Genomic DNA, 14,724 nt, shown 5'->3' with positions numbered 1-14,724 from the left:
CGTTGGCTTCGACCAGGCCTCCGTGACACGCACTATGTCTCGACGATGCTCCACGTCTTTCCATATTATTTCTTTTTCTAATTTTTCGTTAGTCTTTACATATATGTATGGAATGCACCGAGAGGAAACTCGCGAGAGCGTGCATCGCCACCAGGTGAACTCGAAAGTGAAAGAATGATCTCGGGATGAAGCTCCTTCGTCTACCTTACCTGTGAGAGATCAGCGGCGTCCCGACGTGAGCGTGCTCCTAGCTGAAACGAGTCTGCGACGCGTGGCGGTCGTATTCCCTTTCTTGGGTACGGGCAGACACTCCGTTGAAATCGTGCCAAAGGTCTCGAAAACATTGATTACAATTGCCAACGCGCGCGAAAACGTCGAAAGCGTCCGCAACTTTTCCGATTATCTGGCGCTGACGTCCCAGCGAAGCATATTGTCAGATTTTTCCGTGGACCGATACAAGTCGGGTCTAAGCGAGTCGGTTCTCGGTATACGCGATGCTTCAGGGCGAATTTTCTCTTGGTCGTATGTACATGGCGCCATTTCTTTTTATAACTCGATAGGTCACACTTGGGGGAAGTCCAGGCTGCGGCAAAAGTGAGCCGAATTGTTACCTTGACCCTCCAATCGAGAATCTAATTTTGGGGACTTTTTAACGCGAAACGTGCCCGATTTCGGATGTTGAAATTTGCTTCGAAAAGTTTTGGAAAACGGCGTTGCTTCGGGGGTTTTCCCTAGAGGATCATTTTGTTGTATGATCGCCGTGAAATCTCACGTACTAGTGGTGGAATCAGCTTCAAATTTTTATAGAATATTTTTACATAAGTTATCTAAGATGTAGACGTCTCGTTTTTGAAAATATTTATTATTCAAATCGGAAAGAAAAGTTCACTTTTCGCGTAAGAATGGCTAATGAGAAGAAATGGCGCCACCATTTTAAAAATTATTTTCTGGAATATCACTCGATAGAATTTAAAAATTGAGGGTCCAAAGTTAAAAATGTTTTTTTTTGCACCGTTGTATGGCCATTGTATTATGAAGTGCTCGATTTTGTTGTGGAGCGTATTCTTCGTGAAGGGAGTACAAACGTATTAGGTCAGACACTATGGCCGGCCTTTATGAGGCGAGATTTCTCGACGCTGTCCACATTCTACTTACTCGTGGTACCACATTCCCCTTAAGCCCGGCACTGTTCCTCCCTTCTTCGTGCAATAATACTTATCGCAGGGAATTATTGGCCACTTACGAAAACATTAAGCATTTTCAGAGAGGTTTCTACTTTACTGCCACGAACAATAGATAACTCTTATGGCGGAACAAAATTGTCTCTTGGACCAAATGTACTGTACTCGATAAAAGAACTTGAAATTTTTGAAATACAAATTTGGAAATAAATATTATTAAATGCAACGAGCTATGACTCGATGTCGTTCAAGGTGATCGTTGAAAGTCAGTCAAAATAAAACAATAACTTCTTAATAATTAAATACCTTACAGAATATTAGTTTCACGACCGATATATCTCCATACTTTTATACTCGGAAGTTTCCAGTTTGCGAAATGCTCCATCCGATGCACTTTCCACGGTTGAAGCTATTGATTTGCCAGTTATAGTTTCCCACGGATGAACTTGCCGCGGATCAAGCTGCGGATGTAGGTCTGAAAGAAATTCTACTGGAAGAAGTTTACATTAAAAGCATGAAAAATGTTTTAACATCCAAGGGAGACCTGCGTGTCGTAAATAATGGAAACTGAAAAATGGATAATTTAAAGAAAATAGAGCCAAGATTGTAGCATTAAAATTCCACGAACCGTTTAAATAAATTTAAATCGTAGAGGTACCGAGTCGTACTCTACAGGCTCGACTCGACTTCTGTTTATTTTACAGAATTACCAAGGACTTACAAAAGGGAACAGAAGTTCGATAGAGGCTTTCGAGTCTGAAGAGGGTCGATAGAGGTCTCCAACTATGATGCACGAGAGGATCGATAACTTCTTTTTAATAACTTATTACAGTACTTTATTAAACTCGTTAAGTTCGTAGATTACCTAAATATACACCCTGCGGCGAATTTTCAGTACACGTCAATCTGGTTCTGTATCAAACAAATGTGTTGTTATTATTTCGTAGATATATCGTTATTATCCACGTTCCGATAGCGGATCATCGTTTATTCTTCCGCAACGATAATCGATTATCGGAACTCTGCTCGATCGCACATGCTTACGGGGCGTACGTATCGATGCGTCTGTGCGTTGGCGATCAGGGATGGGCACATTTGAATCGTTTTCTATTTCAAACACTTTTGGAACACTGTATGTTAACATCCAGTTCTTGGAACGAGTGACGAACAATCTCGATTCTATTGCGATCTGTGGCTTTCGAATACCTATAGCCTTGTATCTTCTTATTTAGACGTGTGTTCGTTACTTTCAACAAAAATTAGAGAATTTCTTCAGGTGTTTATATGGTGCTTGCTGGCTGCTCTTCGAATTGTTCGTAGAGAAAGAAATTTAGGAGTATGTATATCTTCGTAGCCTTTTTCTGCAATTGTCTCGAAATTTGGACGTTTGTCTGTGAATATTCATGAATTTTTTTTTAAATAATTGAATTTATATAAAGTTTCATTCGTTTCTGTTTTTACAAATGTATCCGATGCATTCTACAAACTCTTCAAAGTACAAATTTGGTCACTCACAAGTGTATCGTCATAAAAATACTCCATTATATCAAATTTAAAGAGCAAACATCCTCCACGTACATCCAACTACGACAAAAATTTAATTATTCCGTTAAAACTCCTCGATTAAACCACCAAAATCGGATAAAGTATTCCATAGGGCCCAATTATCAAATACAACCATAAAACACTCCAGGCATTCCACTAAGGAGAACAAAAATGACCAAAACTTGTTCGTCAAACATTCCTCAAGGTACATTTGAGACAATTTCGTGGCAAATATCGCTCATCCCTGTCATACATTCGCTAATTGTCATCTCTGTACTTTTGCAGAAGCGGCAGTCTTTTCCACGCTATCGTACGATCGGACATGCTTGGTTACAGCTCGCTGATGTCCCTGTTTTCTTTGATCTTTCGATTTTTACTCTTTTTGCTTCATTAATTTCCGTTCGATCAACATGTTCGGCATGTTCACCGCGAATCTGGCGTAGAAATGGTAATTCGTGTTACATGTGTTGCGCGCATGATACAACACCGTCCCTTTTCGACGATAAAAATGATAAAACTGATTACATGTTAACGCGAAATCGTTTTACACGCGATTGCTGTCCTACATTAAACCGACAAACGCGTGATTACCTGGTCGAGAATGCGTGCACGCGCGACGTAAGATAATTGGGGGCGGCGAGTGTCTACGTTCTACCGGAGGATGTAATCACCTGCTGTATTCTTTGCCTTGTATTTTTTTTTCTTTTTTTTTTTTATTAACTCAATGTGTTTCTCGATTCTTATAGATTATTCGCTGTTCACGGTAAGAGCAATAGCGCGACGATTGAGGCGGAAAGTGTCCAAAAAAAAAAAAAAAAAAAAAAAAAAGAGGGTGGAAATATGTTAAGGGGAGAAAGTTTTAGCACGGTCGATCGCGATCGAGGAAGAATGGAGAGAATAGGGGGATACAACGGTGGTGTGCAGCGGTGGAATGAAAGGTACAGTGGACAAAGCTGTTGTTGAGACGGATAAAAGATATTTTATCGACCTGGTGGCCGGCCTGGTTTCGTGAAGAAAGGATGGGCATGACATAATGGAGCCTCGGGGGTTGGATAGCGTGTCTCGCGAAGAGAGAGGGCGAGACGGTAGTATAGAGGAAGTAGTTTCTTTTTCGCGTAATATAAAACAGTATTCTTCGGTCCACTCGGTGTTGCTCGCAAGTTCTACGGAACGTACGACGATCAACTAAAAACCGTATCGAATATCGTTAAGCGTTTTCTACTATTCGATCGCGGTATCACTTGACCGTCCTCTGGCACGTGGGCAAGTTTACCCTGAAGAATACGTTGAGCTCTATCAACGAGGCTAGTATAAGGAACACGGCATACATACATAAACAGGCACGGCCTACTTTTCTATCGAGCTGAAACTTATTCGAGGCAAAAGCAATATAGAGTAGCATCAAGGTGGACAACAACGATATGGCGCTGTACTCGAGACCGCCGGAGTTTATGCTGATGTAGTGTTTCCCGGGTTGCGTGGGGGAGAACGAGGACTTGATCAGCCATGGTAGACCCAGGCACAACAGTATGTCGAAGGTGTTCGATCCTATCGAGTTGCTGATACCCATCGAGCCGTGTCCTGGGTGCCAAAACAAACCGATCGAATGGATTATGGTTTAGAGATTGTTCCCAGAACATTTTAAATCCGTAGGTCTTTTTATAGGCGGGGAGTTATACGTGTTACTGTACCTTGCTTCGCTACTATGACACTCGACACAGCCTCTGGAACACTGGTACCAGCTGCGAGGAATGTGATGCCCATCACGGAGTCTGGTATCTTGAGTGTGTCCCCTAAAAATGTACAGGAAGTGATAGTTAAGGTAAATGTCTTCGCAAGATACTCACGGCTCTAGATAATCTACACTCGGGAGGGCCACGATTACTTATACAAAGTATTGGGTTGGCTAATAAGTTCGTAGCGTTTCATTTTTTCTTTTATCCTAGAACGATTTGTTTGCTGTTTGACAAAGTGTTTATATGCGTTCGAAAGAGCTCTTTCTGTTCTACATACTAAACTGTGATAATCGTTGTTCTGAATAATTTAATTTTGTATTATTTTTCAAGCTTAGAAATGGAATTTCCAGGAGGGAAAAATCAACATTTTCGACATTTGCTTTTTCTTCGCTTTTCATCGAGGATTAAAAGCTGGTACAGCCGCTCGAGAGATTTGTCTCGATGAAAAGCGAAGAAAAGCAGATGTCGAAAATGTTGACTTTTGCCTCCTGGAAATTCCATTTTTAAGCTTGAAAAGTGATAAAAAATTGAATTATTCGAAACAACGATTATCACAGTATTATAGAACAGAAAGGGCTCTTTCGAATGCATATAAACACATTGCCAAACAGCAAACAAACTTATTAGCCAATCCAATCTATGAGGATCTATGCAAATGGAATTTTCTATTTTCTATTATAGCATACCTACATTGCTTGGATAAATGACGAATACATACGAAATACTATAGTTTCATTTCACGCTAATTTCATTACCGATTATAGTGATCATCCAGGCGACGACGTAGCTCAGCGATCCAATCCAAATGATGCACATGAGAAACGTGACGGGAAACCAATTCTTGAATCGTGGTTTCTCGCAGTCCGGTATCGTGCACATGAATATTAGGTGAATCGGCCATGTCATGATCCAGGCCGTTTTCCTGATCCATCCAGCTCGCGATGGCCAGACCAGCAACTCGTACTCATAGTCTGTGGAACGTGAAGATCCATCATGTATAAATGCAAGACTTTTGTTGCTTTGTTGCAGATGTAGAGAATGATTGAATTCTATAGATACTAGATAGTATCTGAAACTAACAATAAGACTATTCCTTCAACTTGTTTCTCTAGATTTAATCCCTTTATCAATTCTATGTATATCAATTGTGATTTTAAAGTTAACAAGTCCGCAAACAATTGTTTACAATTGCTCACACAAAATTACATTTAACCCTTAAATGGCATAAGTTTCAAATTTGATACCGGACTTTTAAATCGAATTGTACACGTGCAATTGGTTTGTTTTTATTATTTGACTGTATGTGTGTTGCATAATGTTCTTTTGAACAAAAGTTAAAAATATAAACGTCAGCTGTCATAATTGTTCAAATAATAAATACATTGATATTTTTTCAAATTTAATTTGGAAAATCAGGCTTCCAAAGGTTAATGAAATTTTCAATTTAAATCCCACTCGTCCCCGTCCACTATCAAAGTAAGAATTTCTTAGCTTCAAAAGCACCAGTAAAATTCGTCTGGTGGCCTCAGCAGAGAACAAAGAAAATATTCCACGATGGCACGGTGACAACTGTCCCAGTCAGGAGCCAAAAGGAGGAATCGATTCGGTCGACTGATTCTAGAGTCTGTCGCGAGAGGCAGAAACGCGTGATTCCACAAAAGCCAATGAAATATGCATAGCCTCGAAAACGGGAACGCGGCAGGCTTAACGGGGCGCACTTCTTCACTTACTGGGATCGGGATTCTCGTCTTGAGTCTTCGTTCCCCCATTCTGCAACGGCACGTCTGTGTGCTCAGCTTGATCAGCGGCTGGTTGCACTTTATCAGACCTCGCTAAGTGAATTTCGGTGCTGCCCTCTGAAAAGACGATCCAGGATTAAGATATATCGCGGAAGAATCCCATTTTTAACAGACGCAGCGAGATCTGTGATTGGGGAAAAGTATGTGTTTACGGGGGGTTGTATTTTAGAATCTATTGGGTTGAGTTTGGGGTAGTTAGTCTACGTGTCAAGTTAGTTCATTAATTTGGTACTTTGTACTGCTGTTCCAGGTAATAACTTGACAATATTTGATTTTAATACTTCACCTATCGGTCTGTTTGAAAACAGTCTACAGGTACCACCCACAAGAGGATTCCCCACGATAGCATATATTAATTGTACCAATTATCAATGATTAATCATTCATATATATATTCTACATACATATTGATTCTACATACTGTCACTAAATGTAACAATTTTTATTAACAGTGTATATCAACGACATACATTGCAGTGTTGGGCATAATCGTAATCGTAATTATGATTACGATTATGTCCAACACTGATACATCGTATGTCAACAGTCTCGTCTATTTCCTCCTATACCCATTGGGTATTGTAAATAGACAACCGACATCATATTTTATAAATATCAGCAGGTCAAAATTGGACTTAAAAAGTCAATTAATAGGCTCCCAGTGTGTAAAGTGATAGTTTGCCTCCGAGGCATCAGGTAAACATGGGATGCCTCACCTGCCGCTAGTCGATGATCGTCGGGCGGTGACGTTTGGTCGACGTTGTGCTTACGAAAACATGTGCATCGTTGGAACGACTTGTCCCAGTACATCACCGCGATGTAGACGATGTAGAGTAACACCAGCGCCAACGCCTCGTACCATTCCACTCGCTCGTCGTGTATGATGCATATCAGAATGGCGACGGTGACGCCGTAGGCGAGACAGTCCCTACTCACCGGCCACCAGTCCAGAGGAACTACCTGCGCACACCGATCGACACACGTGGACTGCTCGAGATTGATAACACGTTCACGATAGCGGCTCGATTACGCCTTGATTTGCGGGACCTCGCGTATTTCCTAGCTCCGATAAGCTTCGAGCGAATTTTCACAGAATTGGGAGAAGAAAACATCTCGCCTCTGTGGCAAATTGTTCGGATTTGATAAGAAAATTATTTTGGGGAGATAAGAAGGTGATTTGTATCTACAAGTATCGAATTTTTTGGTCTGATTCGTGGTTATAGATAATGTGGCTTCTATTTGTTGGACTGTACTAGACCTCACTGTATTGGAACTGATTTTATTGGGCCTGACTGAATTAGACTTCTACTACACCTTACTGTATCAGATCAGACTGTACTAGAACTCACTTTGTATGACCTCACTGTACTAGAGTTCATTTTATCTGGCTTGAGTGTATTAAATCTCATTGTACTAGACTTTAATGTATTGGAACTGACTTTGTTGGGCCTGACCGTATTAGACCTCATTCTACTAGACCTCACTTGTGTCAGACCTCACTTTATATATCCTAACAGCATTAGACCTCGCTGCATCAGACCCAATAGTACCAGACCTATCTCTACGAGAGCTAACTTGAACCAGTGCCCGAGTAACCCTGTAAACCAATTGCCCCAACTTTGTCAAGAGCCCTAGAAACTATATTTTTTGCCCCCATCTCTTGGCCACTTGTATTCCATGAAAGTTCGCCCCAAAGCTACGGCCAATATCGGGGAAAAAAAGGAAACGTCAACGTTCCGAGCTGCTCCCGATTCTAAACTTACCATTCCAGCGCCAATGCCGCAGCAGGCAGGCACAGCGAGGATATTGAATACAGCCGAGCCTACTATTGTCCCGACGCCGATGTCACCTTCGGTGATGAACGTGCCGATCGCGTTCACGAACAATTCCGGTGCCGACGTCGCAGCAGCCATGAATGTAGCGCCTGCCACGTCCTTGGACATCGAGAGCGCTGAAATTTATAGAGTCGCCACCGATATTGACACCCGTTTACGTCATACGCAGATCGTTTCTTTTCTATTGCAGCCAGAAAGGGAGAATGGCCCCAGTCTGAAGGGAAAACGCGGCACAGTAGTGCCTCGATTATTGCATCCTCGACTCCAGCTCGATCGAGGGTGGGGAACCTTTTGAAATTGAAAGGCTTTGTATCGCCTCGCGGATCCCTTTTGAAGCTGGGCTCCTCGTGATCGATAAATTTCTACAATTACCAAGACGGATCTATCTGTATGTTATACGAATACATGACTTTTAATCTAGGATTTCTTTGAAAGGTGAATTAAATTTATCTAGACTGTTTGAACCTATAAATTTCAATTTCGTGTGTATTGTAATCGGTCGGAAATTACATGAATGAAATCTAGAAGTTTTTCCATCCCATGCCTCGATAATTTCATGGGCCGACAAGTGAAGGGGATGATCGTCGAGCAACAAGGTTTGCATACCCCATTCATGTGCTACTGCATACACCTCGCGTATCGCAACATGTTCAGCTTCAATTCCTTGCAACAATCGAGGATCTACTGTACCCAAGCTAGAAAAAGTCCCAAATGCTTGGATAAAAACTAGATACATTTTTCTTACCGTGACAAATTTTTTCCACTGCGGGAACAAAGAACTTGTCGCATACTACTGCTAACGCGATAAATAGATAAAGCGAAACGAGCACGTGGACGACTACAGCCCCGCCTTGCCTTTGCTTCTCGTCGAAAAGATCGTGTGGAAAGTCTTCTATCGCCGGGGGTGTACAATTTATACCTAGAACGTGAAGTTGTTTTAATGAGGAGGTAGAATCGTATTGTCTGGCCCAAAAGTATCCAAACTTATTTATACAAATAACTTATTTAATAACTTATTTATACAAACTTATTTTTTATACAGACAACATTAATGACAGTGGTCTATTTATATCGAATATTTCTTTTAAACTTATTCTTCCATTATCTTCATTTATCTATTCTCGCATACACGTGTATTTACTTTTTTAATCAACGTCTTCTTACAGGTAGGGATTAAGTTAAGGGTGAAAAATGGCTGTTAAACTGACCCTCGTCTCTTTTGCACCTGTGTCGATACAAACTTAACACGACGAGACCAAACAATTGATAAAATTACTGCAAAAATAACACCAAAAATTATTAACATCCTATTAAACAAACCCTATTCTTCGAATTAAAGTTTGGAGGCTTCAGGACCAGACCATGCTTCCCCCCAAAGATATAAAATATTATTCAATCTTCGTATCGAACAAGAAACTGGCGGAGGAAAGTGGAGGACGAAGAGTTTCAGTTTCGTGTTTAAATTTCACCCCTTTGAAATCGTGGTCCAATTTCCAGTACAAGATCGATTCGACTTTGATTCGATCATGGCCTGGCGCTGTGTTGTTACATCGTATCGTTGCACGATTTTGGACAAGTCCGTTACATAAGTTTCGCCCGACCTTGCGTAGCTGGTACAGCGCACTTGAACACAAATGTCGGACACACACTTCACTCGGTGATTACGAATCACGATGGTTGCTTGCATTCGCTCCACTAGCTACGGTGAGCACAAACATAATCAGTTCACTGACCTTCGCTGTTCATCCAGCGGATACGTTTCACCGTAAAGTTTTACGTTTGTGGAACTGATACTGCTCGCAACTACGATGACGATGTCAACGATTACTATCGTCGCTGCACTAGTCAACAATTACGACTGAAGATAAACGATTGTCGTGCTCATCAACATTGCTCAACGTACGGTTTCGTCGATAAATAATTGATCGCGAGCGCTGGACGGTATTCGATCGAAAATCGAGTCTGCTTTGGGAATTAATTCCGAGGAAATGGGTACGAGACCAAGCTTCTCCTTTTAGGGGATGTTTTTATGTACCTTGGAGAGTAGGAAAATATTTTTTCGATTGCATATGAGCGAGCGTTTAAAATGGCCCTGCGTGTGGTTGATAAAAGGACCATTTTTGGAAGGGTCTATTGATCTTGGCGTAGTCAGAGCTTTAAAAGTATAGATTAAAATTTTCTTTTAAAGATGAGTATTGCAGAAATCTTTAATTTAGAAATGAACTTATTGATGTTGGACTTATTGGTATTTAGGGAAGCTCCTTTGGAACTGTTTGGAAACCACTTATCTATGTGGTGTCCTTTCATCAATTTCCAGTCGTGACGCATCGATGATGTTTACGAACACACACGACGTGTAAATAAACAGAGAAGTACCCACGGCCTCGATTACGAAAGTAGCCCAATCTCGATGACAAATAGTCGATCAGATAAAGCGCTTCGGGCAACGGGGGAAAATTACCAACGAAAAATCGAAACTTTTCTCGCGATTCTGCTTCCCGGATGAAAATTCCGTTAAGATTCACCAGGAAGAATTATGACTAAAAATTCACGAGGCGCTTGTTTCTCATTTCTATGGAGCTATTCAATCATTCCCACGCGCACTCAAAGACAAATCGCTCCAGAGATCACGGACCACGAGCGGTCGTTGCATCCGTTCTCCCGTGGTAGGCCAGTTTCGTCATCGAAATCGCGTTTTCTGGAATCCTGCACCCTCGATTTCTGGTATTAGCTCAGAAATGGGGAACATTTCATTCGAGTAACGGGTGACCAATAAGAACAGACGTACAGGCACTTAAATTAAAACATGGAGAATAGTCGAGCATTCATTCGCTCCATTTTTTGAGTTTCTTATTCGACAATTTATTTTAAGCGAAATATAATACTATCCAACAAGAGACATTTTAATTGGATCCAGATTAACAATTATACATAGGCATGATTCTGTATCGAATGATAATTGATCAAGCAGAGAATTTACATATTTTTATGCAATGTGCAGCGAAAAGCAGCGCCCAAAGTATGTCTCGCAGCGGGAAGCTAACGATGAAATATTATAGATAAGACCAAGTAGGAAACGCCTCGTTAAGGTAGCCCATTACTTCAATTTTAAGGAACTTGTTACGATATAACGCGGTTTCATCGAATTTCTCAAAGAATCACCGTAGTCGATCATAGCTTATTAACGGTGGTTCTTCCCTTGGAAATCAGGAAATCTTTTTACCAAAGGACGAGGAAACAAAATTTCCATCCCAATTTACGATTCTATACCTTTGAATCTATCCGTCAAAATCCATAGTTAGTCCGATGGCAATCATCGAAAACTCCAACGTTTTCAAATAAAGATTCGAGGCCCAATTGAGAAAGAAATCAACACCATAGACCTAGAGTTCATCTCCGCCATTGTCTCCATTGTTTTCGTGCGTGGTTCACAGTGATTTTTCTCCTATGATTCCCCACTGGCGACGTAACGAAGCAAACGATGCACGTATTGGTGTCTTGTACAGGTTATACAGCTGTATAGCTGATGTGACTTCCTACCGATTAAGCAACCTAAAGAAGTTAAATTGCTCTCATTCAAGTTGGCAGAGGAGATGCCATTCATGTCTAATGTACGTCGTATAAACTAGATATAACGTGGCTCGGCCGCTCGGTGTCGAACGGGCTCGTCTCGTTGGAAACAAACGGCAGTCATCGGCTCCGGTTGTCGATCGTTAATCGTCGAGCAAAGTCAATTAGCGATCCATCGAGCCCGCCCACGCAAGCCCCCGTCGGAGTGGCGCGGAAAAAGACCTCGATGATTCGTTTAGCCGAGTCAATTTTCGTCGTCGAGCAAATCTACGACAGGACGACTGACCTTACAATTTCTTTCTGACTCGCGGCAATTAGCCGTCCCGGGTCATTAAGGCCTGGCACACTCGACCAATCGCGTCACGTATCGTTGACGTTTCATCGTTTTCCCGCTACCGCGGTTCACGACTCCGCGATTGTCGGGCCAGAAGGGTCATCACGTTGAATTTCTGGGACCCAGTACGTCCAATGGCTCGTTATTCTAACCCTTTCCATTGCGAGGTCACCTCTGCTACGAGGAAATTATTTTTTTCCAGCGTCACTTCTGATGCGATACTTCGTACGGTCTGTAAAATTAATTACAAGGGTCATTTCGTCGAATTTCTGAGACTCGATGGCTCTTTCTTCTAACCCTTTGCTCCGTGAGGTCACCTCTGGTAGTTACACTTGATGCAGTTCATGAAATAAATTAGTGTGGGCACGGTTTTATTAAAGAAATATTTTTTTATTTAAAAAAGTCTGGTGTTATACACTTCTCATTTTTGTAATGTTAGTGTCTCTTATCAATAGTTCAGTCGAGGTTACGAACTCGATATATTTGTCAAAAATTTGGGGAACCTTTGTGTTTAGAATGTACAAAATTTTTTCATTCATAATTTACCAATAATTCTCAACGACCATTCTCAATTTTTTCTCATGTATGTTTATTACTTTTCAAATCTCATAACAACCTCAGAACATAAGAAAATACATATTCTATTAAATGCTTTTGCTTTAAGGAATTCATCCCCTGAAATTTCGCTCTATAATTGAACTTGGAACGTTTGTTAAACGTACAGAAGTCTCCTTGTTTTCACAGGAAAATAGTATCTAGAAATTTCTGCCCATCCCTTCCAATCACCCACGCAGTGTGTGTGTCCTCAGGTTGTGTACTCACCGACTGGATGCCCCGACGTAGCCACGGACATCGGCAATAAAATGTATTTTTCGAGCGATCGTTTCGATTCCTCGCACGTGATATCGTCGGGGCGTCTTTGTCTGATAGATAGCGACAGATCGTGTGTGGCACGACTCGGTAGGAACAATTAGAAACGAAACGGAGCCGAGGATCGAGGATCGCTTCGGTATAGTCGTCCTAGAGCAACCTACTGAAATACCTTCGAATAGTGAGAGATCCTTTCGCCATCGTCTGCAGAAAAATCGAGAAAATGTATCGTGTTTTTCCTGGTGTTCAGCCTCGCGCAAAACGATGACCGAGAAACCGAGTCACAAGTATTGTTATACGCGATCCGGAACGCCGCACGACACACCTGTGCTGCTCGAAATGCACGATATTTTAGCGAAAATTTCCCGAATCTTCGTTTCAATACGTGGATCCTCCGCATCCCGTATAGCTCTCTCTTGCATCCTCCTCCAGCATCACCCCCCGTCCACCTCCTCGAGATTTTCCCCAGGTTCTATCCTCTTCTACTCTTTCCTGTGTTGTTGTTGCTGGTGGTGCTGGTGCTCGCCCATCCTGCCGATTTCATCTCCTCCACCATCCTCCTTCTCCTCCTCCGTCTCGTACTCCCCCCCCCACCCTTCTCCTCCACCTTCTCCTTCTCCACCTCCTCCAACCTCGTTGTTCGATAGTTGAATTCCCACTTTTATTCGATATTAATCCCTGTTCTACCTGTCGCGATCCACGTAACACAAACCCAAACCGATCGTCGCCGATCGACGATCGATCGCGCGTGCGGCAACCACCTCGACGGATCGGTTTTCGCCAATAATCGGTGAAAATATATTCGAACGAACCTCCTCCTAAGTCAGACGTATCCATGTTGTCAATCCCGTTGTCACACATATACTACATTAACAACTACTCCGAAGTCCGGCAGCGTTTGTTGGAATCGCCCCTCCCTCTGACTCTTCTCTTCTCTCATCACTCGCGCATCGCGCCTGGCTGAATCGTGCCGCGGTCAAAATGCGAAATCGTCATTGCGCGCTAATCGTCGGTTATGGCTTCCTCGAAAATTGAACGTCGACTGGCATCGTGTGTGTATTTCGTCGTCGGGAGAGACCACTTCGACCACCACCACCGCCGCCGTTCGTGGCCACGCAGGTTTCTTCTTCGCCATTCAATTTTATTTTTTATCGCACACTATCCTGCCCCCCACGATGGTCTCTCGCGGTCGTGCCGATGCGCTTCGTCGCGGGTCGGGGATCTCCGTTTTTAAGCGAATATCTGTCGAACGAACCGGTTCATGCGAATAAATAGGTAGGGTATGATAGGAATCGTGAGGTTTCTTGGAGATTTTTTGCTTGGAATAGGAGGGTTGGACCCGATTTTGTCGAGGGGCACTCTGTAATGGATATTTGAGAGCAGGGAGGCATTTTTGAGATTTCGTTCTTGAGAATGCGAACGATGGGGAAGAGGCATAAGTGTCGGGATGTACTTGGGTAACGATCGATTGATAAACGTAAAATGATAGGAGTCCTGAGATTTTTAGGAAGTTTTTCGTTTGGAGTAGGAGGGTTGGTTGTGATTTTATTAAGTGGTACGCTGTTTTGAATATTTAGAACGTAGAAGGCACTTTTGAGATTTTATTTTTGGGAATGTGGATGATGAGGAGTAGGAATAAGTGTTGGAATATATTTGAATGGTATCGAGTATAATGGGGATAATTTTTATTTCGTGCTTCATTGGATGATGCCTTTTGTAGGTGGCGTTGATAGCGCTGGTGATCAAGAGGGGGTTCCCTGTTCGTGGGAGTGGTGAGTTTTGTTTAAGAAAACATGTAAAGATGATAGAAGGCATGAGTTACAACAAAATAAAATGAGATCAACCACGTGCTTA

At 42.1% G+C, this 14,724-nt stretch overlaps 1 protein-coding gene across 2 annotated transcripts; it reads right to left on the bottom strand.

Moving 5' to 3' along the window:
• Nucleotides 1-2,482: 2,482 nt before the first annotated feature.
• On the bottom strand, nucleotides 2,483-13,885 carry LOC128891234 (sodium/potassium/calcium exchanger 3). 2 transcript variants are annotated; one of them, XM_054150607.1, is made up of 8 exons: nucleotides 13,683-13,885; nucleotides 8,842-9,015; nucleotides 8,025-8,212; nucleotides 6,978-7,221; nucleotides 6,193-6,318; nucleotides 5,218-5,433; nucleotides 4,418-4,519; nucleotides 2,483-4,307 (listed from the first exon to the last, which is right to left on the bottom strand). In XM_054150607.1, exons 1-8 carry the CDS (start codon nucleotides 13,729-13,731, stop codon nucleotides 3,964-3,966), a joined length of 1,443 nt encoding a protein of 480 aa, XP_054006582.1. In that variant the 5' UTR covers nucleotides 13,732-13,885; the 3' UTR covers nucleotides 2,483-3,963. The 2 variants fall into 2 exon arrangements, with proteins under 2 accessions (XP_054006582.1, XP_054006583.1); XM_054150608.1 differs by lacking the exon at nucleotides 13,683-13,885 and adding an exon at nucleotides 13,043-13,202.
• Nucleotides 13,886-14,724: the final 839 nt, after the last annotated feature.

This window comes from Hylaeus anthracinus, unplaced genomic scaffold (assembly GCF_026225885.1).
Source record: "Hylaeus anthracinus isolate JK02 unplaced genomic scaffold, UHH_iyHylAnth1.0_haploid 12001, whole genome shotgun sequence".
Lineage (NCBI taxonomy): Eukaryota > Metazoa > Arthropoda > Insecta > Hymenoptera > Colletidae > Hylaeus > Hylaeus anthracinus.
The sequence above is the reverse complement of the archived record's forward strand: the minus strand, read 5'-3'. Positions and strand labels throughout refer to the sequence as shown.

Bases quoted from the DNA above. Each gene is read 5' to 3' on its own strand.
- LOC128891234 (XM_054150607.1), bottom strand. From the start codon at position 13,731: ATGTGTGACAACGGGATTGACAACATGGATACGTCTGACTTAGGAGGA. The intron at 8,213-8,841 runs GTAAGAAAAATG...TATAAATTTCAG, and splicing joins AGTGGAAAAAATTTGTCACG to CGCTCTCGATGTCCAAGGAC. The intron at 6,319-6,977 runs GTGAGGCATCCC...TCGTCTTTTCAG, and splicing joins CGATCATCGACTAGCGGCAG to AGGGCAGCACCGAAATTCAC.